Here is a 26,319-nt window from a genome sequence, read left to right on the forward strand (position 1 = left end):
GTCTTTATATAGTCCAATTTGGGCTTCAGTCGTAGGTCTTTATATAGTCCAATTTTAGCTGGAAGTCTAGGTCTTTATACAGTCCTATTTTTGCTTCAATCGTAGGTCTTTATATAGTCCAATTTTAACTCGAAGACTAGGTCTTTATATAGTCCAATTTTAACTCGAAGACTAGGTCTTTATACAGTCCTATTTGGGCTTCAATCGTAGGTCTTTATATAGTCCAATTTTAGCTCGAAGGCTAGGTCTTTATGCAGTCCTATTTGGGCTTCAATCGTAGGTCTTTATACAGTCCTATTTTTGCTTCAATCGTAGATCTTTATATAGTCCAATTTTAACTCGAAGACTAGGTCTTTATATAGTCCAATTTTAACTCGAAGACTAGGTCTTTATACAGTCCTATTTGGGCTTCAATCGTAGGTCTTTATATAGTCCAATTTGGGCTTCAGTCGTAGGTCTTTATATAGTCCAATTTTAGCTCGAAGTCTAGGTCTTTATACAGTCCTATTTTTGCTTCAATCGTAGGTCTTTCTACGGTCCTATTTTAACTCCAATCGTAGGTCTTTCTACAGTCCAATTTTAGCTCGAAGTCTAGGTCTTTATACAGTCCTATTTTTGCTTCAATCGTAGGTCTTTCTACTGTCCTATTTTAACTCCAATCGTAGGTCTTTCTACAGTCCCATTTTAGCTTCAATCGTAAGTCTTTACACATTCCCATTTTAGCTTCAATCGTAGATCTTTATATAGAAGAAATTTCAACAAAATCCAAATGTATTTAACAACACAATAAAATTCGTTTTAAAAGATTTTTTCCTGAACATTAAGTAACTATTGCGATATTTATTGCAAATTTTAAATGAAATTCCGAAACAAATTTCTTCATATCCTCTCAATAACACACTCGCATTTAAAAACAACCTTGCACATACAATCCCTCATACATATTTAATTTAGATACATTGAATTACTATATCTTTACATTCAGTTTATTTTCCCAAAAAAAAAAAAATAAAATAAAAATATCTACAGGAAAATTGATTTATTGCTTCTTTTTCTCTTCACATACACACATATATTCTTAGCATTTCAGCTTATTTCCATTTTTCTGTCATTTTATCAAATACACTTTGCCAGTTCGTTATTTTATTTTTATTTTTTTGTTGTTTTCCTCCGTTACGCCCTTGAAAATCAATTTTCTTCATTATTTGTTTACAAACTATGAAATTCCTATATCCTGCTGTGTCTGTCACATCCTTCATCTACTTACATCTTCTGTTCCGAACGAAGCTCTGTGAAAATGTTGCAAATGAAACGTTTTTTTGTTTTTTTGTTTTGTTATATAAGTATTTGTATATTGAGTTTTGTTTTTTGTTTCTTTTACGTATTTTTCTTTTTTAATCTAACAGACAGCATGATAACTTTATTTATAATGTAAATGTGAATGTATTACATTAAGCAGTATAAAAAGGATGTTGATGATTTGTTGCTATCTACTGTAGGGATACAGTAGAGTTGATAATAGTTGTTGATTTGAATAAAGATTTTTTTATTATTTAAAATAAGACAATATTTTATAAAGGCTTTGAATTCATTATGGTGGTAATGTTGCTTTTAAATTAGTTACCATTTCACATTTAAATCAATCAACATGTTGCCTATCAGCATTTCGTTGGGAACAAAGAAGAAAAACTAAAAATATTTGTAAAAAAACTAACTTAATTGAGAAAATCATGTATTGTTGAGTAATTACATTCCTGGCAACATGTTGCTTATAATTCAGTTACCATTTAAGCTTTTACTATCAACATGTTTTTTTTTTCAAAACAAAGCAGAAAACTGAATGTTTTTGTAAAAAACTGAGCTATTTGAGAAAGCCTTGTAATCGTGAGTATAACTGAATTCCTAGCAACATGTTGCTTATATTAGCTACCACTTCTCCTTAAATTATTTAACAAAAACAGGTTGTTCCAAAGGAAGATCTGAAAATTAAAACATTTTTCGTAAATAATTCAATATTTTTTATAGTTTTGAATTCGCGAAAGTTACTGGCATTATGTTGCTTATAAATTAATCACTACTTCACCTTTAAATTATTTTACATATTGGTAACAAAATAATAAAAGAAAAACTAACAATTTTTATAATAAACTCATTTGTATTTGTGTGACTAATTGTGTTGCTGGCAACATGTTGCTTATAAAACAGTTACCAATTTTTCTTTAAACTAATTAACATGTTGCTAGTAACTTTTTTGGAAAACAAAGGAAGAAAACAAAATATTTTGGTGAAAGTTGCTGGCAACATGTTGCATATTAATTAAGCTAAACTGCATCCTTAGATTATTCAAAAAATTCTAAAAAAAGTTTTTCCCAATAGATGCGCGAGATTTTTATAAAGAAAACAATATTTGTAAAAGTCTTGAATACGTGAGAATAATTTTGTTGCTGGCAACATGTTGCTTATAAATCAATATCAAGTTTTAATTACTTATCATATTGTTATCAAAAGAAAGGATAAACACAAATAATTTTTGTAAAAAAAATCACTTATTTAAGAAGGTATCGAACTCCTGAGAGTAATTATTTGGCTGGCAACCAGTTGTTTTACAAATAGTTATTACTTCTTTCAACTTAAGAGCAATAAAGCAAGAAAAATTAAAATTTTTTGAATTCGTTAGAATTACTGTATGGTGTCAATAAGTTGCTTATAATTTAGCACAACTTCACTTTTAAATTAATCACTATATTGCTATAGATATTATTTTTCAAGGAAAGAAGAACATTTTATAGTTATGCAAAATATTCAATATTTAATAAAAGTCCTGAATTCGTGAGAATAACTTGTTGATGACAACATGTTGAGACCTATTCCTAATTTAGCTTTACAGTGTTGAGTAATGAAAACTAATTTCTGAAGTATGTGATATCGACCAGAGTTAGAATGGAACCAGTAGCCTTAATAAGATAGACTAGCAACTTCCCAATATTTAGCTTTCTTGTGTCTTAAAAAAAATCTAAAAAATAACAAATTTGTGAAAGTCTTGAATTCATGAGAGCAGTTATGTTGTTCGCAACATGTTGCTTATTAATGTTACTTGCAACATGTTGTCTTTTGTTAATCAACATATTTCTAACAACAAGTGAAATCGACCAGAGTTGGAATCAGATAGACTATTATCTTCTCAATAGGAGACTTTCATGGCTATTAACTCTTTATTTTGAAAATATATTGTTCAAAACTAAAATCTAAAATATGCATATTATTATTTGTTATGAAACCAGCAACATGTTGCAGCAACATTTTGTTTTATAATAAATTCTGAAAATAAATCTGTAAAACTTAGCAACAAAAACGTAATTTTTAATTTTTTTCTGATGTTTATGAAACATATGTTGCTGGCAATATTTTAATTTCAATTTGCGGTTAAAACTTTTATGGATTATATGGCACAAATTCGGAAAGAAATGAAATCGAATAGATGACGATTAATAGGCAAACAATTTCAACTAAACATTTTACTGCTAGCAACATGTTGCTATTGAAAACAGAAATACAAAAATACTATAAACCAGTATTTATGAACCCCGGTTTAAAAATCTATAAAGTCTTTAAATTATGCCTACAATTTATGCTAAATCAAATAAGTATTCCTTTACTTATTCTAAAAATATAATCCATTATTTAAAGCACCATACTGTACTAAAACTTTCTAATTTAAATGCTCTTTAAAGATAACTTATATCCAATTGTTACAGTTACTAGGAAATCTCAGAAAAAAATCATTTGATTGTCCATTTTTTACAGCTTAAAAAATAATAATGCTATACATACTCTCAAAAGAAAAAATAAAAATAAAAAACTGAAGCAAGAAAAGGCCACTTCAAAAAAAGTAAAAAAAAAACTAACAAACGAAAATCCAAATAATTCCCTCACGTGGGAATTCATCATATTGTCAAGCATTGTCTGCTATATTCTAGCATGAATGTCCTAGAAAAGGATATAAACAGCTACAACTCTCACTCTCTATTTCTCTGTCTTACAATCTACAAACTTATAACCTGACAACCTTCTTATTCTTAGCCGTTATGTTATGTTGTGATTTGTGTCAATAATGTTGCTTTAAATTGTCTTTAAGTTTTTTTTTTTTATTTTTTTCACAAAATATATCTAAATAAAAAGGACAACCAACATTTCTTAGCAATAAAAAATAGAATACATATTATATAAGGAGAGAAAAGTAGACAACAAGTAAAGGGAAAAAATATAAGCCAAAATACCATAACTAAAATATTGTAACATGTTTGCAGAGAATGAAAATAGGAATTTATAATAGTATCCAGGGAATAATATGCATCATTGACATAAACATCAACATTTTACGAAAAAAAAAAAAATGGAAATAAGAAGGAAAAACAACTTAAAATGTTTATTGTTTTTTGTGTATTGTCTTCAATATGAAATGATACGATTACTTTGCAATGATACTGACTAACTATTTGAAATGTATATTTGAAAATGATGCCAACTTACAGTACGATACAAATACTTTGGTTTTAAGGACACTTGAACAGGCTCAAGTTATTTTTTGTTAATATTTTCATTTGTTTGTCTGTAAATTTTTATATTTTTGATTGGGACAATGTATGTTGTAATTCTTGTTAAAGGACCTTTACAGAAATCTTGACCATGTTAATATACTTTGGAATTTGTAAATATTGAGGTATTTTCAAGTATTCTTTTAAATGGGCATGTGCATATTTCTAATTTTGCCCTTTTTGTAAAGTACTTAAAATATTGTTGTAAAATAAATTTCTTTAAACATGTAAAAACTTATTTATTATTGATCCTTCAAAGAGTTGAAATTTAATTAAAGTCAGGCGGCTATAATTCAACTCAAAAAATCTTAAAGTTTTTTAAAATATTATCTGAAAAAGTTGTTTATTGTTCGAAAAGTATATTTATCTTAAAAAACTTTCCTAATAAGAGCCCTATATGAAAGAGCTTTAAGTAACAAATTTTTGCAACAAATTGTTGTAAATAAAACTTTATTTAGAAAACTATTGTATTTTATGCTAAAATTTGACAAAGCTATTTCTGAAAGAACAGTTAATGTGCACTAGCTTTTTTAAAGAAATGGATATACAAAATTTATTTGTATATAAAAGCTTTATGTGAAAAAACTTTCTCAAAAACGAGCAATTTTGATAGAGCTTTAAGGGAACAGCTTTTTGTAAAAGCTTTTCAGTGCAAGAAATTTAAATAATAATATTCTTTTAAAAAAGCTTTCTTTCTGTAAGAAGAAATAGTTTAGTACGTTTATCAAAAGCTTTATTTGACAAATCAGTTTTTGTTAAAACGATTTATGTATATGCAAAAGCTTTTTCATGCAAATTTATTTCAACAATGTTTTTTTAATAAGCATTGTGTGAAGAAGCTTTTCTCTAAAAAGGTTTTTCTGGGAAACAAACTTTTTTTTGTAAAAAAGCTTTATGTGAAATAAATTTATTTTCAAATCTCTTTTGCAGAATTTCTTTACAAAAAACTTTATTTGAAATTCTTAAATTTGAAAGCTTCTAGCTAAGACAGTTTTTACAAAAAAATCTTTATTTGAAAGCTTTTAAAAAAATTATTTCTAAAAGCTACTAAAGGGTTTTTGATATATGGGGCATTTCATGTCAAGTGAACCAATTTTTGAAATCGATGTCTTCCGATCGGGATGAAATTTGCACCAAGGTTAGCTCTATTGGATAGTAACTCAGACACAATTTTTCAACAACATCGGTCGAGAACTCTCTGAGTTATAGGGGGTAAAATTTTGACAATTTGGTCAAACAGGGGTTTTTTCTTATCCATGTAACTTATTACCTATTGTTCTTAGCAAAATGTGTCCCAAATAGTATAGATAGCTATTTCTTCGATCTTTCGAAAAAAAATATTTAAAAAAAAAAATAAAAAATTTTTAATATTTTTTTTCCGAAATCAAAAACTTTTTTGACTTTTTTTTAAAAGACGTCCTTTTTTTTTTTTTTTTTTTTTTTCTTAAAATAAAGTTTAGATATTTTCCTTGCACACGTACTTGGTCGCTTAGTGGGATGCGAGTGGGATATCTATCAAAATAAATATTTTGTAACTCAAAACATAAAATTTTTGACTTTTTTTGCAAAATCAAAAACTTTGTTGACTTTTTTTTTCAAAATGGACCCTTTTTTAATCTTTTTTTTTAGGTCAAACAAAAGCTTAGATATTATCCTTGAAGACCCTTTTGGTCGCTTAGTGGGATGCGAGTGGGATATCTATCAAAATAAATATTTTTTAACTCAAGACTTACAATTTTTGACTTTTTTTTTTGCAAATACGATTTTTTTTCCAAATGGGCCCTTTTTTTAAAATTTTTTTTGTAGTCAAAAGAAAGCTTAGGTCCATTCCTTTAAGATATTTTTAGTCCCTTAGTGGGATGCGAGTGGGATATCTATCAAAATAAATATTTTGTAACGCAAGACATACAATTTTTTAATTTTTTTTTGCAAAATCAAAATTTTTTTTCCAATATGGGCCCTTTTTTAATTTTTTTTTTTGCTCAAAAGAAAGCCTAGGTCCATTCCTTTAAGATATTTTTAGTCCCTTAGTGGGATGCGAGTGGGATATCTATCAAAATAAATGTTTTAACACAAAAATTGTATGTCTTGAGTTACAAAACATTTATTTTGATATATATCCCACTCGCATCCCACTAAGCGATCAAAACCATCTTAAAGGAATAAGCCTAAGCTTTCTTTATAGCAAAAAAAAAAATTACAAAAAGGGCCCATTTTAAAAAAAAGTCAAAAAAGTTTTTGATTTTGCCAAAAAATCAAAAATTGTATATCTTGAGTTACAAAATATTTATTTTGATAGATATCCCACTCGTATCCCACTAAGGGACCTAAAATATATAGCTTTCTTTTGACTAAAAAAAAATTTTTAAAAAAGGGCCCATTTTGAAAAAAAATTCGAATTTGCAAAAAAAAAGTCAATAATTGAATGTCTTGAGTTACAACATTTTTATTTTAATAGATATCCTACTCACATCTTCCTAAGTGACAAAATAGGTCTTAAAGGAAAAGACCTAAGCTTTCTTTTGAGCAAAAAAAAATTTTTAAAAAAAAGTCCCATATTGGAAAAAAATTTCGTTTTTGCAAAAAAAAATTAAAAAATTGTTACAAAATATTTATTTTGATAGATATCCCACTCGCATCCCACTAAGGGACTAAAAATATCTTAAAGGAATGGACCTAGGCTTTCTTTTGAGCAAAAAAAAAATTAAAAAAGGGCCCATATTGGAAAAAAATTTTGATTTTGCAAAAAAAAATTAAAAAATTGTATGTCTTGCGTTACAAAATATTTATTTTGATAGATATCCCACTCGCATCCCACTAAGGGACTAAAAATATCTTAAAGGAATGGACCTAAGCTTTCTTTTGACTACAAAAAAAATTTTAAAAAAAGGGCCCATTTGGAAAAAAAATCGTATTTGCAAAAAAAAAAGTCAAAAATTGTAAGTCTTGAGTTAAAAAATATTTATTTTGATAGATATCCCACTCGCATCCCACTAAGCGACTAAAAGGGTCTTCAAGGATAATATCTAAGCTTTTGTTTGGCGTAAAAAAAAAGATTAAAAAAGGGTCCATTTTGAAAAAAAAAAAGTCAACAAAGTTTTTGATTTTGCAAAAAAAGTCAAAAATTTTATGTTTTGAGTTACAAAATATTTATTTTGATAGATATCCCACTCTCATCCCACTTAGCGACCAAGTAGGTGTTCAAGGAAAATATCTAAACTTTATTTTAAGAAAAAAAAAAAAAAAAAAAAAAAAAAAAATTTAAAAAAAAAAAAAAAAAGTTTTTGATTTCGGAAAAAAAATATTAAAAATTTTTTATTTTTTTTTTTAAATATTTTTTTTCGAAAGATCGAAGAAATAGCTATCTATACTATTTGGGACACATTTTGCTAAGAACAATAGGTAATAAGTTACATGGATAAGAAAAAACCCCTGTTTGACCAAATTGTCAAAATTTTACCCACTATAACTCAGAGAGTTCTCGACCGATGTTGTTGAAAAATTGTGTCTGAGTTACTATCCAATAGAGCTAACCTTGGTGCAAATTTCATCCCGATCGGAAGACATCGATTTCAAAAGTTGGTTCACTTGACATGAAATGCCCCATATATGAAAGCTTTTCGATAGAAAAACTTTTGTCTTAAAATAAAAGCTTTTTAGAAAAGAAACTTAATTTGTGGAAAAGCTCTTTTTGAGATTAAACAACCTTTATGAGAACAACTCTTTCCTGAGTTGTTATTTTTCATCAAAATTATCTTTATACCCACCATAAAAAACGACTGATTAATTGATTGATTTTGTCAATCCATTTGTAGCTCATCAGTCTGTCTGTGCGTCTATCTGTAGAAAATACGAATACGGGCCCGAAGAATAAGAGCTAGCTGTCTGAAATTCTCTATCTGTTGATATTGTTTGTTTGGTATTGAAAATGGGCAATATCGGTCCATGATTTCACCTAGCCCCCCTACAAATGTCGCACTGCAATGCTATCTGAGAAGTCAAAAATTTGTTGATTATGCGGCAATGCTGATAAATTTTTGCACAAATTTTATGACGAAAATCGGGAAATATTTGTCGGTGGTTCCCATACAAGGTCCCCCTTAGAAAATGTCTTATAACAATTAATAATGTGTAACACTCTTACTTGTTCATCATGAAAACATGTTTCCGGCAACATTGTTTTAATATTTTAGAAAAAAAGCTAAGTACTCCTCTGTTAAATATGAATTTTGCATACAAACGTTTTATATAAACTTTTTTCAACATGAAAAACATTCCTATGTTGCCCAGCAACATGTTTATGGTATTTCATGATAAAAAAAAATGATTAAATTTTGTTTTGTAAATTATGACAGTTTCACTGATTTTCTTTATATAAATAAATTTAAGCTCTTGAACAGAAACTGTGCTATTAGTGCAACTCCTTTCATATTATTCCTTTTCATGTTTCTATAAAAAATGTTGCAGCAACATTTTTACTTGAAACCTTGTTTTCCTAAAACTTTTCCTATCAACATATTAATAATGTTTCGTTAGCAAATATTGTATCGATTTTATATTGTTTTAGAACCTTATATAATTGTATATTATATAATACATTTTAATTTATTTCAAGCATTTCCTTCTTGCATTTATGTACTCAGTTTCAAGTTCCTTTTAAATTTAGCTACAGGCAAAATTTTCGATTTACAAAGATGTTTTTAGTTTCAAATTTACTGACATTTTTGCTAGTATCAATTTTACTTTTACCAACTCCTTTAACATGATTTTTATGTGTATAGCAAGTCTTTCGTGCAGTAATGCAAAATCAAAAAGTTTTAATCAATTCAATTAGTAAAGAATTTTGCTAAAGGACAGTAAGATGAGGAGTTACAATTCGTAGAAGAAAAATTATATTGAAAAGAAACCATGTTTGAAAAATGTTTCGAAGAAAATGTAGCTACAATTTAAATTTAAAAAAACTAAAGAAAATTACGCATATTGCACACAATTTTGATAAATGTTTATACAAATTTTCTGCATTTTTACTGGAATTCAAGTTGCAAGCAAGTGTAATTCAAGCTTTAATTATAGTCAAGCTATTGCATTACAGTTTTATTATACTTTATTTCAATAGCATTGTCCAGTAAAAAGGATACATAAATTCAAGCCATATATTTTATTTAAATTTTTCAAATATTTTTCAAGTTTAAAACATAATTACATTAGTATTCAAGTGAATTGTTGGGGTCTTCGGTGCTTATTGGGTTTGAAAAGAACAGTTTTTAGAAATTAACTGATGAATGTTGCTATTCCCCACATTAAATAAATTTATGTAAAAGATACGCATAAAATATAAAAAATCGTTTGCATTAGTAAAATAATTCTATTGAATATCTAAGTAACTTATTTGCTTTCTCTTTCCAATTTTCAATTATTTTCCTTACATATTTATTCTGTATATAAAGTTATTAACGAACTTCTTCCCTCCTCCAAAAATTTTATAATATTGTCATATTTTTCTTAATTAATTAATCAAAATCTTCACATTTTTCTATTAATAACATTAAAACTTTTTCTATGCGACTAAAGACACTCAAACATCAAACATAATTAACAACATTTGTTGAAATTCTTTGTCTTGCCCTAAATTGTATTAAACAAAGTTTTCGTTTTGCAAACAAATTTTCAATTCAACTATTTTCCATTAAGAAATTGTCTTGCATTGTTGAAAGAATGCAAAAAGTTTTATTTCCACTTAAAAATTATACACTTGACAGTATATAGATCATATAAGGAGTGAGATCGAAAAAATCTTGACATACATAAATGTTAATAAAAAAGAAACCACTAAACCTACAGTTTTAGTTTGAATTTATGAACCTTTTCCGGAAACCCTATAATTAAGGTTTTTGTAGAGCTTTCTGTCACTTTGTTCGATCAGGTAGTCTATCTTCGTTTAAAATCTATCACACTTTTGGACAACTTTTTTGTTCTATTAAATTATTTTTTAACAAGATTCAGCCAGTTTGGTACAAATACCAGATTATTGTTCTGATTCTACTCAAGACCCTGCTTGCGATAGTGACAGGATGCCAAATCAGACCGAAGATAAGTGGACACTAGAGTGACCAGATCTCATATGGAGAAAAAAATATCGGAATCTTGTTAGTCTGGACCACACAAAACGATTCCCCTTTTTTGAGATTCCCAGATATTGAGATAGCCGAAATTTGAGCTCGATTAAACGACTTTAACCCGTGCCGGTCGTCGCACAAAGTTTTGAGGTGCATTTAAAGGGTGAAAAAATTAAATTTTTTCACTTCTTGTAAAAATTTTGAAATTAAAAAATTACTTTTGCAATTTAATTTAAAAGAATAGACATTTACACGCAACTGTCATTCTAATGAGATATAAAGACTAACATTGCACGGTGGTCAATTCCGGCCAAAAATTCATAACTTCTTTATTTCTTCATAAAAATTTTTGAAATTTGGTATTTGTATTAAGAATAACATCGATAAATATTTCGATGTTCAAATACAGGGTTTGGCCAAAAAAGCATGGATGTTCTAGAAGTAAGGAATTTTTTTAAATTGACCAAAAAAATACCAAAAAAATGTTCAAAATATAAAGGCACTGAAATCATTCTGGTTATTGGAATGGCAGATAATTGCAACTTAAATTTATAGTACTTACTCTTGATACTTTACATTATTAGATGTAATTTACACTTAACCCCTAATATCCTCATTTAATTTGTTCTGGTCTTTCAAACTTTTTTTTAAATTTAGTTTCTATAGATTTAAAAGACTTTTATATAAAAAGAACACGCAAAAACTCTTTAATAACTACGTGGAATGGTTAACTGCTAACTGTGTTATAAAAACATGTGCTAATTTGCAAAACAAAACTTTAAAGACAAAAGCACAGGCTACTTCGATTCAAAAGTAAAAAAATTAAATTTTTCTAATATTAAAATGACAAGAAAAAACCTTTGACTTTACAGCACTATAAATAACCATATAGTTACTTTATCGCCAAAATAATAATGATGCTGTATATTCTGAAGTGTTAAGAAAAATTTACCATCAAAATTTTATAAAAATTAAAAAAAAACATTTTTGGCCGGAATTGGTTAAAAATGTTAAAGTAATTAAAAATTCCCCAACAAGAAATGTAGGAACGAAATTAACATATTTCAAGAAATATTGAAATAGAAGCTCATTTTTGCTTAACATATATCCATATTTACTTGTATATGACTCTTTGTCTTCGTAGAATATCGTAAGTTTTTTAACCGCAGTTTCAAATGTCCATTTTCAAATTTTTCAAAATTTTGCTAAACAAATATCAGAATTTTTTTGATCTTCACATTGGACTTTATTAACAATATAATAGGGGAAAAAATGTGAAAAAAGTATGACAATACCACCTATAGTTTTTCCGTAACTTCGATTTAAATTTTGCGATTTTCGAGAAAAACAATTTTTTGACCATGTTTTGGCGAATAATCCCAATTTCCTAACTGTTAAGCATTTTAAGTAAACTCTGTTAAGAATATTATAGTACAGGTATTTCTAAATTCAGTCGGATAATTTTTTCAATATTTGTAATTTTTCATGGAAATATAGCGAAATGTTATATATTTTTGGACCGATTTTGATGAAACTTAAGAAAAATATATCACAAAGTCTAGTATTTACAATAACAGCACAAAAATTTAAATTAACCATTAATAGGAGTTGGGGTTAAATGACCCTCAACTTTTTGTTGAAAATATTTAACAATTTTAATACGCACTTTTTTCTCGTCACTCATTTGAATCAGATTAGCTGGTAACTTGATAAAAGAAAAAACAAATCAAATAATACTTGGGTTAAAAGTTTTAAGGAAAACGTGTATTAAGGTTTTTTCGATCTCTGTCCTTATCAGTGACTAAAAGTTGTATCTGATGATGAGGAAAAACAAATAATATTGCAAAGAGTTGAGCATGATAATGAAATGATATTGTGTCGATAGTGGGGAAAAGTTACGATTCATAAATTTAATTAATCTATTAAAATACCTCAAAATACACAGCGGAATAGACAGCAGTAATTTTCGAAATATCGCGGTTTTTATATTCACATTGCATAATACAGCTTAGAATGTGAAATTTGTTTAGCATAAAAATGGTCCATGTAAACAAAGTTGAATGATTACACGGTGCTACGATGGAATAAACTTGGAAAACGACTTAGCGTGGGTCATAGGGCTGGCTGAGTGTATTACAAATTATGTCAAACAATTTCAAAAACACCCTCAAATTCAAAAGTTATTCTGAAAAAACCGTTTTCAGTGATGTTTGTCAACTTATCGATCTGTAACTCAGTCAGTTTTTGTCTGACTTAAAATTTTTATCGGGTTTGGAAAGAAAACTGATTACGCTTTAAAATGACGTGCATTTTTTGATACATTTGTAAGTTATAAGTGTTGTTTTTTTTAAGAATATCTAAAAGAAAAAGAAAATTTATAATTTTTTTGATTTTAGTCGCTGTTTATTGTTTATTGTGATAAGGAAGCTTATAAAAATTTATACAAGTGTATAAAGGAAATTCAGTTCTTAACAAAACTTGGTTTCAATTATTCAAATCGGATGAAAATTGTAAAAGTTATGCAACTTTCCATTAACACCTTTTTTAGAATTTTCTCCCCCAGCCCATATGAAAAAAGAAAAACAAAAAATTATACAAAAACAAGTAAGAAAGTCAAGCCCGACCATATAATACCCTACACTAAGTAAAAGAGCAAAAACATTTTTCTCCAATGTCCAATTTCGGAAGGACATTTGTATGGGGGTTTAGGGTATAAAAATATTTGTACAATTTTTTATTTACAAGGTAAATTTTGTCAAACTTTTTTCGACAAAGTTTAATAACTTTAGCAAGTATAAACCGATTTTAACAAGTAATGTCTCGATTTGGTCTACATAAAATTTTCTTTTAAATACTGTGCAAAATATAATAGGATTTCATAAAAAAATTAAAATAACAATTGTTTAATTTGAAAAATTACGAAAAAAATGAAAAAGAAAACGAAACTATTTATAGAAACTTACGCAGTTTCTTGGAATATAGATTTTATGCATACATTTTATGAAAGCTTAACTCTTTATCTATCTATAATTGGTTAAAATTTTTGAAATCGGTCTGAAAATGTGTGAGTTATAGATACTTAAGTATTATGACCTACCCTAAAACTGTTTTTTCAAAATAACTCAAAATTTTGAGGGTGTTTCAAAATCTTTGAAAACGGTTTTAGTATGTCCTCACCTAGGCTTTTCAAGTTCTGACAAAAAGTGTCATTTTGTAGCAGAGTGTTATTATAAATTAATTCTGTAGTTCATAAGTAGTAGTTAAGTAATTGTAAGTCATTACCAAGTTTTTTCTGTTTTATTTTTTGTTAGCTTACCCTAATACTGCGTCAATTTAAAACCTCTAGCCATCATTATAATGTTTATATTTCAAAATATTATAAAACAATTCCCATATCAATCATATTGACAGTTTAGCTAGACCTAACGCTATTCAACACAATAATGAAAAGCAATAACCTCCAATTTCCAATCATCTATAACTCACACACACATGTCTTTTTTAAGTGAGTAAGTGTGTGTGTATGTGTGTTGTGAAAAGTAAATGTGTCGGTGTCTGTTTTTGGCTTTAACCAACAAAACAACCCTTTATTTACGACCATCATATAAATAAATTGAAAGCTTTCAAAATAATTTTTATTGTTTTAGTAAAAGTTTTCCACTTTTTTTCTGGAATGTTTTTTTTTTTTTTGGCAAACCACATAAACAATCAATTTTTGTGTTTTAGTTTATGTATGTGTGAATAAGTGTGTGTATTATTGAATAATAGAATATAGAGTTTTATTTGGTAAAATACCATTATTGCACTTTTCTCTCCCGCTCTGCTCCTGCTGCTGTTGCCTTTTCCAAGCCACATACAAATAACATTTATATTATAACTGTAATACGTTTTCGGCATTTTAAGTTATAAATTTCTAGGTGTCTGTACTAAAAAGTGCCCAGCAGTTAAGCCAGTAGTCAATGTAGCCCCTACAGACAGTAATTGTCATAAATGTCTGATCACTTGGCTGACTTTTATTTATATTTTTTGTTTCATGTGCTCTCTTTAGTGCAGAGAGAAGTCAATTGTTTACTTTATACAGCCCATGTACTCTAGCGTGAAGACAATTATCCCTTTAGTATTTCTAAGTAATCGAGAGTGTAATCACTTTAACCCTATCAGCCACGGTTTTATGTGTATACGTTTATAATGAAAACAATGGAATTTTTACTTTAATTAAGGTTCATTTATTATGATAAATAAAAGAAAATAATAATAATACAGCTAAAGGTTTTTATAAAACGGGGTGGTTACTTTACTAACCACCATGGTGTTTAACCGAAACTAACGAAATAGCTGTGTAGGTGAGACATTCTCCAATTTTATTATGTCATTTGCTATATCGCAATTGGTTCCTGATTTTGATTCCACCACAGCAGTTTGTGTAGTTAAGTCACTAACAGAAGTATTAGCCATATTGCATAGAGGTATGTCATCATCCTAATCAAAATCACCATAAAATTTTGACTGGAGCTCCAAAGGTAGTATGTTACCGAGCACCATTAGATCGGTTTGCTCCTCATAATTATATTCATTGTCGGTTTCAAGACTGCAGACACTTTCACCATATATCTTATATATTCACTTTCATTGAAAGTACACAAAATAACATAAATTTATGTAGAACAAGTAAGAAAGTATGGTCGGTGAAGCCCGACCATATAATACCCTACACTAAGTAAAAGAGCAAAAACATTTTTCTTTTAAAATTTCAATAATTTATATTTCTGAGTGATTTTCGGAAGTGGGCTTATATGGGAGCTATGACCAATTATGAACCGATCACCATGAAATTAGGTCGTGTGATTTATATCTATATTAAAGTTATCTATGTTGAATTTTGTGTATATACTAACATTCTTAAGCGATTTATGCACGTTAAAGTGATTTTCGGAAGCGGGTCTATATGGGAGCTATGACTAATTATGGGCCGATCGTAACAAAATTTGGTGACATGAATTTTGTATATATAAAACTTATTTGGAGCGCAATTTGTGGAGATACATTTATAAATTAAACATTTATGACCGATAAAGTCCAATTTCGGAAGGACATTTGTATGGGGGCTTGGTGAAGTAATGGACCGATTTTATCCATTTTCAATAGGCTTGGTCCTTGAGCCGAAAAAATAATATGTACCAAATTTGATCGAAATATCTTTACAATTGCGACCTGTACTCTGCACACAAAGTTTACATGGACAGCCAGCCAGCCGACCAGACGGATGGACGGACGGACATTATATAAAACCTATTTCAGTTACAGTGGTTAGTAATCTAACCACACTATTACTTACGTTATTAATCGAAGAGTATAGTATAAAATATTACTTTGTAGCAAAAGACAATCAAACAAACATTAGATAACAAAGTAACACTCAATTTTATGAATCCGGGAAAACCCCTACAATATTTTCACATTAATACATTCATTTAACCAAAGTTTAGCAAATAAACATAAACGCTGATATCACAAAATTTAATTGTTTATCGAAATGTCAATAGATATCAATAAAAATGTTTTAAAGACCCTAGAAAAGTGACCACTAAACCGGCAAGAGCTAAATGTTTATTTTGTACTGCACTTTTTTGTGAGTTGTGTAGATATAATTCTAATACAGTTTAGTTTCTTTTTGCTTAAGTAACTGACTAGAGTGTAGGCACTTTAAACGTTTATTTTGTACTGCACTTTCGAAAGATTCAGTAGTAATCTATTGAGAAGTTGTCGGAGGAAGATTTGTTTACAGACAATAGGTTATTGGACTGTCTAGGATATGTATTTTTAACTGACGATATGCGAATCTAATGAATTGACTACTTTGGACTATATATCATACAGTCTTATTGTAATCCAAAATGGTCAATTCTTGCTCTGAAATTAACTCGTCACGTAACAACTTATGTAATTAGATGTCCCCCTAAGTGATAGGTAAAATCAATAGTTTGGGACAGTCTCCAAGAACTGCTGGGTATGAATATTTGGGTGAGTGTGTACGATTGTCTGTTGGTGTTCATGTGCTAGTTAGTGCGGTTAGTATCGAGGGAGTGTGTGTGTGTGAAATATTTGTGATGATAAATTGAAAACAATTGAAAATTCAATTTCGATTATTGAATGTTCTTTTTCAAATGCAAACATGAAGCAGTTAAATATAAGGGGTAGTAAGAGGCATAACTTTTAGGGTTTTGCTATATGTATGTATGCAAACAGATTATGACATTAAAATGTAAATACTGTCAGTGCCAATATCTACTGAAGGATTTGAAGTGGGCTGGATAGTATTAGTAATTCCGAATTTTAATTTTCTTCTTGGAGAGCTCAACATTTCGATACAATAGAATGGATTTTTCCGGAACTGAAGTTGATATTAATACTCTGCCTTGTAATTGTAATAATATGCCACTTAAGGTTTCACTGTAATTTTAACTTTAATTAAAAATACTGTCATATTTTAATCTCTTCTCACCCGCTGTTTATTTAAGAAACCCCAAACTATTATCAATATCAATATCTGAAATGATATTGTATTAAAAAGCAACGCAAATGTATTGATAAAATCCTTTCAAATTAAATAAATACTGGTTAAATATAAATATTTTAATCATTCTGTTGTTGTTTCCATTTTTTTATTTTTATTTTTTTTTAATGAAAATAATTTTTAATAATTATAAGTACATATGATTGTTATTGCAATTATTCATTAGCATATGCAAATAAAACGACATAATACAGACATTATACATTTTTAAATGCATACACATAGCATCACATACATAACTATATATTCTTAATCACATATAAATATTAATTTTGTAAATATATTAATTTTTGTTTATACACATATACATTAGGGTGGCCTTTATTTTGTATTATTTTGGATTTTTATGGTGCCAAGGAATAAAATTGTAGTCCTTCATATACAGAAAATTCATATTTTATCTGAGTTTTGGATCACAGTACCCATATTTTCCAAAAAAATTTAATGTAGAAAAATAAACCCAATTAAAATCATTTAACTATAGATGTTAAAATATAATAATATTTGAACACTATCGATTAAAGTTTAGAGATTATACATTTTATTTTGTGACTTAAAAATCGGGATGTTTTTTTAAATTTTTAGCTTTTATTTTGAAACATTTCTACAATATAAATTTATTCAAAGTGCTCATCTTTTGATGACAAGAACGAATCATTCTTGACCTCACTCTCTTCTAAGGTGAAGCGTATCCCAGAGAGAGCGCTCTGCAACGATCAAGAAAAATAGTAGTCTGACGGTGAAAGGCGAGTGTGGCAAAACTTCCCAACCACTTGATTTTAAATAGTTTTTAACGGGTATTGCAACATGTGGCCAAGTGTTGTCATGATGAAATATTACGGTTTCATGTCTGGCCGCATATTCTAGTCGTATTTCGGCCAATGCTCGAAATATTGCATTCGGTACAGGTTCCCTGTGATGGTCTGGCCAGATTTCAGCAGCTTGTAAAAGCTAGGTCCATATTGCTCCCACCAAATACAGAGAATTATCTTAGTGCCATGGATATTTGGCTTTGGTGTCGATTCGGCAGGTTGGTCGGGCTTCACCTACGATCTCCTAAGCTTCGAGTTATTATAATGGATCTATTTTTCATAGAAAGTAACAGCGTTCAAGCCTCATTATGGACATGCAAAATCGTCTTTCAAGTTTCAATTTGTATTGTGTCCAATTTTCCTGCATTTGGATGAATATTGCTGCTCGCAAATGTGTTGAAATTACTGCTTGAGAAGCTCCCAATGATTTTGCAAGCTCTCGTTGAGTTTTACAACAATCTTCATGGAACTTCACAAAGTTTTTTGGCTGGCCTGGAAAAATCACTACTCTTGAACGTTGAAACCGATGTAACACATTCACCATAAACTTTGGTGAGCATAAATCAGGCAGAATTCAATCGATGACACAATAATAAGACTAACAGCATCAAATCGCACGTTCTCGGTGGCTTATATAAATCTCCTCCACGTGAGATGACCCTGCCCTCAAATCACAGTTCTTGACCAATGTGACAAGAACTGTTGGACTTGTCATTGATATCCTTATTATCCAATCCAAGCCGAAACAAGTTGGTAATCATCGACCTATGTCGCTTGCCGTTGATAGCCTGGCCAACGTCGTTCTCAAAGATATATGGAGCGATGATGCCGACAGCCCAAAATTCAAACCAAACAGTGATTTTTCTGGATGCATTAGACGCTCTTTGAATCATGTAGATTGGTATCTTCTCAAATTCTACAAATTAGTTTATTGACGTAGCCTTTCACCATGAAATGTGTCTCACTGTAAAATAGGCTGTAGAACGCTATATCCATCCATGACGATTTGACAAAACAAACTGAATAAATAACAGCCAATTCGACAGATATACACACAGTCTCAAAAGTGAGTAAACACCAGTGAATTGTTTGATTTTTTTAAGATCATGAAAACCATTAAAGTCCGACTTAAATTTTCAGCCTAATCTTCAACTAACCTTAACTTTTAAATCTTAATAGATGGTTGGATTTTAGGATTTTTATTATCTTAAAAAAAGCAAATAATTTGTGGTGTTTACTCACTTTTGATGTGGTGTGTAGGTTCATTTATATGAGCGCTATCGACTGCTGAAGTCGGAAATGCCTATTGAAAGATCCCAGATATAAAAGTGTTAACGATCTCCTAAACATTTAAAATTACAAACACATAAATAAGAAATCCATAGAAGTAATTTGAAGTAAAATATTAGAAAGAAAAAAATTATCAAATTTGTGAAAACCAAATTGTTTCGAATTTCTCTAACTTCAGTAATAGTTGCAACTCATAAAGGTTACATTTTTAATCCTCATTTAGGGTTTATTAGAATCGAAATAAATATATTTAATTTTTGAAAATTTTGATTAAATAAAATTTGGGATTTGAGATATGCATGATTTTATTTGGTATCAAGTTACAAAGCAAACATTTTTGTGTTTTATATTTAAACATATAGGAGTAAATGATACACAAAAACTATATTTAATAATATTGTTTTCAACATTTAATTTTTTGAATGACATAGAATACTTTAGAACTTGTCAGCATCGGAAATTTAAAATAATGACCACCCTAATTCTCATCTACATATACATATATACCTATGTCTGTGTATCTGCATTTATCCATTATGTTTATTAATATTATCTGTTATGTTTACTCAACAGGATCCAGATGCATCATTTGACATTAACGGCAATGATTCCGATCCAACGCCACAGGATAATGGCGATAACAAGCATGGCACCAGATGTGCTGGCGAAGTTGCAGCCGTAGCCTTCAATAATTATTGTGGTGTAGGTGTAGCATATAATGCTAGTATTGGTGGTAAGTACAAATACTATTATCATTATTATATTACAAAAACAAAAAACATAAACGAAATTGTTATGTAACCATACATATGTTTAAATGTATTTAAAAATATTAAAAGTCATCAAAATTAATTAATTTTGAGATTAAAATTTTTGTAAGATTAAAATAATGTAAAAATAAGGTGTGTATAATATTGAAGTAATAGCGTGAAAGTAAGGGTTTTTAAAATTCCAATTATTTAAAATTGAGGTTAAATACATTGTTATTTGTAGCAACATGTTGCTGCAACACTTTTACTGCAAGTTAAGCTAGCCAGTTTGAATTAAACATATTTAAAGTACAGTAAAACCTCTTTGAAAATAAATTTTCTCGAATTTTGATTGTTGTTATATTCTAACATAAAGTGAGCGATATATTTAAAGGAGTATGCACTTTTATTTGCAAAAATTAATTTAAACAAATAACTATGAAACATTCAACGCCTATATAAGTATTTATAAATACATAGGCAAACATTTAAACTCAAACACTCATACTCTGCTGCACAGTCATGCAAACCAACCAGGCTTAAAAGCAAAATAGTAAAATAACCTCCATGGAAAAATTGCTAAAAACTGATAACAAACAATAAAGTCTTTCTACTTCACAGTCCCTCCAATAACCAGTCACTCTTGATTTAAGGCAACAAATGAGAATTTATGCACCCTCACAGTGCTGCTAGTTGTTGATTTTACATTCGAGCTGTAAAAATTTGTTCATTCAATATTGTTTTTCTAGCCGATACACACATTCATGAATTATGTTGATAATGAAAAGGAAAAATGGAAAAGTGGAGAGACAAAAAAAAAGGAAAACTGAATCCCCAAATCAAACAATAGCAACTTATTTTTTAAGCACATGCATACAGCAACAACAATATCACGCGTTGCACACCAGCTACAACATCATGCAGCAAATGGGTTTGTGATGGTTTGCAAAAGAGTGTTGTGGCATGGCACATAGAAACGACAGAGTCTGTCTGTAGTTTGTAGACACTATAGATAATGCAAAGTAAAAACGGCTATTGAAAAGGGGGTTTTTTTCTCAGCAATCTGCCGCTTTTCTGCATACGTTGTGTTTAACAGGAGCAGTGTTGTAAATATGTAAAGTGTATACATTAGGGTGGTCCTTTCTTTGATTTCCGGTGCTCCCTTCCACAACCTGAAATTATTCTCCCTGATTTATAAACAAATTGCTGAAAATTTGAGCAAAGTCGTATAACGTTTACAGGTTTATTTCAAGTTTAAAATTTTTGGTCAAGCTATCAATATAGCACTAAAGAATTCGAACTCAGCGGTTTCAATATTCAACATGTTTATCATGTATATGGTAATATAGTGGATAAGTGGAGACTTCTATGTTGCGAACACATTGTTATCAATATTATTGCACTGCTTGAAGTGTCTCTGCTAGAACATGCTGGAAATCGACAGAAGAGGCCGCTGGTGTATATAAATAGTGATAAGGAGTTGCTGAACCAGTCAGTCAACCCTTTGACGACGAATGCGACATATATGTCCCATTTGCTTTTTTCGTCATTACAACCACAATTTTCATTGGATTTCGATGAAAAACAAACGTGTTCTTTGGTGTTAATGTTAATACTAAGGTTATGTTGTTTAAGTTTGGCTTAAGGGATTCACAAAGTCAGAAATTCGTATATTTTTGACAATTTTAGTTTTCTTATATCTCAAGTTCTAATTGATACTGTTGGATAATCTTTTAGTGTTAGATGTACCAATGCCTTACGTAAATTTATTGACCAATGCATTTTGAATCGGTTCTATACTTTTCCCGGGGAGACTGAAAATATGATGGGACATATGTGGCCCATTCGTCGTCAAAAGTAAAAATAAAGGAGCTTTTTCTTTAAAAAATTTTTATTTTATTTAATATTTTATAATTGATAAACAATGAAATAACAAACAATTCAGTAAAAAACATTAAAAAAACACAAAATATTAATTTCAAAATCGAACTTATTTGTGATAAAATTCAAAACAATTTCTGTTCCAGTAAAGCACTTTTGTTTTTTTACATGCGAAACAAATTGTGTTTGTTCGACTATCAATTCAGTTTTTTGTCCTGACTCCTCCAATATATCTTGTCCAGCTACAGCCATAAAAAAACAGACGATCTTCGATTGATCATAAGTTTATATAATAATATTGGATTATTGGAAATGTTATCGAAATATAACATTTTCCAAGTCTGCTGTCATATGTTGAACCACGTATTCGCCAATGCCAACCTTTCTTCGTGTTTTTGCCTGTGTATATATGTATATCAGTTTTATATAAATAACCAATTTAAACTCGTAACTACACCCAAGCTTATGGGTTTGTCTTTCATATTTCATATATGCGGCCCTTAAATTTTACCATATGCTCGTATAAAGACTGATAGTATTTTCCTTGGGTCAAAGTTTTTCCAAATGCTAAGTTGAAATGATTTATTACTGGTCGTATATTTAAGGCTCAATGGTATAATTGGTCGACGGCTTAGCTGTTCAGCATTGATAGCAAAATGTAAGCTTGAAAGAATACTTTCAAAACTACCTCGAATCATAATCTTGGACATAAACGGTACTGAATATATTTGATTGTCTTTTTTCCTCTGGAGTTTAATTAAAAATTCTTTGGCCGCCTTAGGTTTGGGAACACCTTATGCCATTGTTCAATTTTATTGGTTTTGCAATATATATAAAGCAATATTCTACTTTTTGAAACTAAAAAAAGCTTTTAATTGTTCAATGCATTTGTTCCAAATTTTTACCTTTGACGACGAATGGGACACATATGTCCCATGATTTTTCTCGTAGAAGGAGTAATCATTTTTAAATTTTGACAACACTTTAGTCTCGTAATGTCGCCTTTCCGAGTAAGAATCCGCAAAAAAAAAATTAAAAATTTCCAGCGGTAAATTCTTCGTCGTCAAAGGGTTAATTGTAAGCTTTGCTTGAGTTAAAATCAAACTTATTATACCCTTTACCATGAGTTTGTCATTCCGTTTGTACTTTCTACATTTTTCATTTGGGACCCCATAAAGTATATATGTATATTCTGTATCGTTATGGATAGCGAAGTCGATATAACCATGTCAGTCTGTATATTGAAATCAAATTTCCGTAGCCCCCAAAGAACTTACAAAATCGGTCCATAAATGGCTGAGATATAACGAAAAAACTGGGATAACCTCGATTTTTTATCTATATCTGGATTACTAAGTCATTAATATAGACAATATGGATATCCAATAATAGCTATAGTAAGTTGTACCCACAATGGTTCAAAATCGGAAAAAAAATTTTTGTCATACATTTTTTTTTTATAAATTTAAAAAAAAAAATTAAATTAAAAAAAAAATCAAAAACACTTTTTTAAAATATATTAAAAAAACATTTTCGAAAATGAAAAAAAATTCGGAAAAACAATTTTGAAAAAAAAATTAAATTTTGTTTACCTAAAAATATTTAAAAACTTTTTTTTAAGGTATAATTTAGGTACATAAGATTAGGAACAGCTGAATATAATTCTCTTGTTTTTAATTCAAATTTATTGGCATGTTAATACTGCTTACTATTTATATTAAACTGTAATATGAAATCAGTTTAAATTCAATATTGGTATTTATGCAATTCCTATTCAATTCTCGCTACCCTGTAGTCTATGACACTAGTTTCACATTGACAAATACATTTGCTAATAAGATTCATTTATATTTACCAAATAATGTAAAAGAAACCACTGAACTAACAGTTTTTATTAATTTCAATCAATAGTAATGAATTTATGAACCCTTTTCGGAAACCCTTCCATTAAGGTTTTTATAGTGCAATTTTTTCTTCAATTTTCTTTTAACAAGAGACCAATATCTCTTCACTGGCCTTAGCTCCAGGCGGTTTGGATGATTTGCTTGGTACAAATACCATATTATTGTTCTTGTATCACTCAATACCTTTCTTACCATAGTATCCTGTCACCAAATCAGGCCAAAAATAAGTGGATACATTAAGAAATCTTATGAATGAAAGCATGCTTTTTTGAAAACTTTCCTTGATGTAATCTTCGGTATTTATAGAGATCTTTGTAACTAATATTTGACTACTTTTGCCACAACTACATATGGCTTGCCATACCAAGAAGTTTTTTTTTGGAAAACTTGTCTGCTTTTGGGTTTTAAACTGTTCTACAACATTCCGAGCATCAGCAATATAAACACATTGACCCGGAATCTGCGAAAAATTTCCCAGAACATACGTTTCGGCATCCATTATGCAGCAGGTATATTTATACCCTACACCACCATAGTGGGGAGGGTATAATGCGTTTGTGCAGATGTTTGTAACGCCCAAAAATATTAATCTAATACCCACTTTAAGGTATACCGATCGACTTAGAATCACTTTCTGAGTCGATTAAACGATGTCCCTCCGTCCGTCTGGTCGGCTGGCTGGCTGTCCATGTAAACCTTGCGCGCAGAGTACAGGTCGCAATTTTGAAGATATTTCGATGAAATTTGGAACATATTATTTTTTCGGCTCAAGGACCAAGCATATGGAAACTGGCTGAAATCGGTCCACTATTTCACCTAGCCCCCATAAAAATGTCCTCCCGAAATTGGACTTTATCGGTCATAAATGTTTAATTTATATATGTATCTCCACAAATTCCGTTTTATATACACAAAATTCATGTCACCAAATTTTGTTACGATCGGTCCATAATTAGTCATAGCTCCCATATAGACCCGCTTCCGAAAATCACTCATAAATATAAATTATTGAAATTTTAAAAGAAAAATGTTTTTGCTCTTTTACTTAGTGTAGGGTATTATATGGTCGGGCTTGACCGACTTGTTTTTTATAAAACTTGACTTCAATTTCCTTTCTCTAACTTTGGCCTCTAAACTTGTAGCAGAAACTTTTTGAGCCTTGTCTGTTTTTAAACTTGCATTGTCATTAACTGTTGGTACCAAATATTCCGAGTACTGAGCTAACCGGACTGCTACCTGAACCAGGGTTTCAATCAACGGACAAGTTCTCCCGATATTGTTTAATAACTTTGGAAACAGTTTGACGCCAAACCTTTGATTGTTTGGCCAAGTTTTTGTAGGACCAAGTTGGGTTTTGTAGAAAATATTTAATAATTTCAGTGCGCATTTTATTCTCGTTCATCATTTAATCAGATTAACAAAAAATTAACATAATTGACATTAAACATTATAACTGACATACTTTTCAAAGGTAACTTGTTAAAAAAATCAAATAATACTTGGGTTAAAAGTTTTAAGGATATTAAGGTTTTTTCGAGCTCGTTCTTTACATAGTTGCAATATTGTTGAACCGCTTCGCACTCTCTGCATTACCATGGACTATAGAATTTGCTATTGTTGGGTGGTGACTAGGCTTTCCAGACTTTTGACTTTAGCGGCTAGTGATACTGCTATTTTGGTAGATGGCCGCTTATAATACTGCAGGGTAACAATTGCGAATGCATTTCATAGATATCCCACACAAGTACCCCCAGAAATCTAACAACAACTACTACTCTGAATATTACCAACATCAATACTTCTACAAGTACTAAAACAATGATATTTTATCCATCACTCTCTTATACTTATGTATGACACTATGTTCAGCACTCTTTACACAGATGCAAGTGTTTTTGAGCAATTTCAGCATTTTCTATTCAACACTTATAGCAACGACAACGGCAAAAACAAAAACTCTACAAATACTGACACAAACACATAAATTTGACGGTTTGCTTGGCAAAAAATCATTTAAGCTATATTTGTATATAGATAAAAATCCATATATATAGATGGCGTTGATGTTGCGGCTGATGATGATGATGAGGCTGATGTCTGCTTTGTTGCAAGTGCAAGAGCAAAGTATGTTTTCAACCATAATTGTTGGTTGCTTAAATAACCCTCGTTATGGTAGATTTTTACTCAGACCATGTATTAAGGCAAAAATGTAATTTGGGTAATTACTATGGACTAAGGTTTTGCTTTTTTCTCAAACTAAGTATTTTTTTGGGTGAAGGGGGGAATTTATGAAGCCGTGTTATTGGCGAAAAATTAAACGGTTGCAAGTGAAACATGTTGCACTGATGTGAAATAATGATAACAGTTTTTAAGTTTAATATTAAAACTAATTTAAAAT

At 29.6% G+C, this 26,319-nt stretch overlaps 1 protein-coding gene across 2 annotated transcripts in view; it reads left to right on the forward strand.

Annotated features, from left to right (window-relative positions):
- Fur2 (furin-like protease 2) overlaps positions 1-26,319 on the forward strand; it is a 496,857-nt gene that overhangs the window by 395,053 nt on the left and 75,485 nt on the right. For both annotated transcript variants that reach the window (XM_065510151.1, XM_065510152.1), the window contains exon 7: positions 19,961-20,120. In XM_065510151.1, the coding sequence (XP_065366223.1) occupies positions 19,961-20,120 (160 nt within the window). The remainder of the gene's footprint in view (positions 1-19,960; positions 20,121-26,319) is intronic.

Source organism: Calliphora vicina, chromosome 4 (genome assembly GCF_958450345.1).
Source record: "Calliphora vicina chromosome 4, idCalVici1.1, whole genome shotgun sequence".
Classification (NCBI taxonomy): Eukaryota; Metazoa; Arthropoda; class Insecta; order Diptera; family Calliphoridae; genus Calliphora; species Calliphora vicina.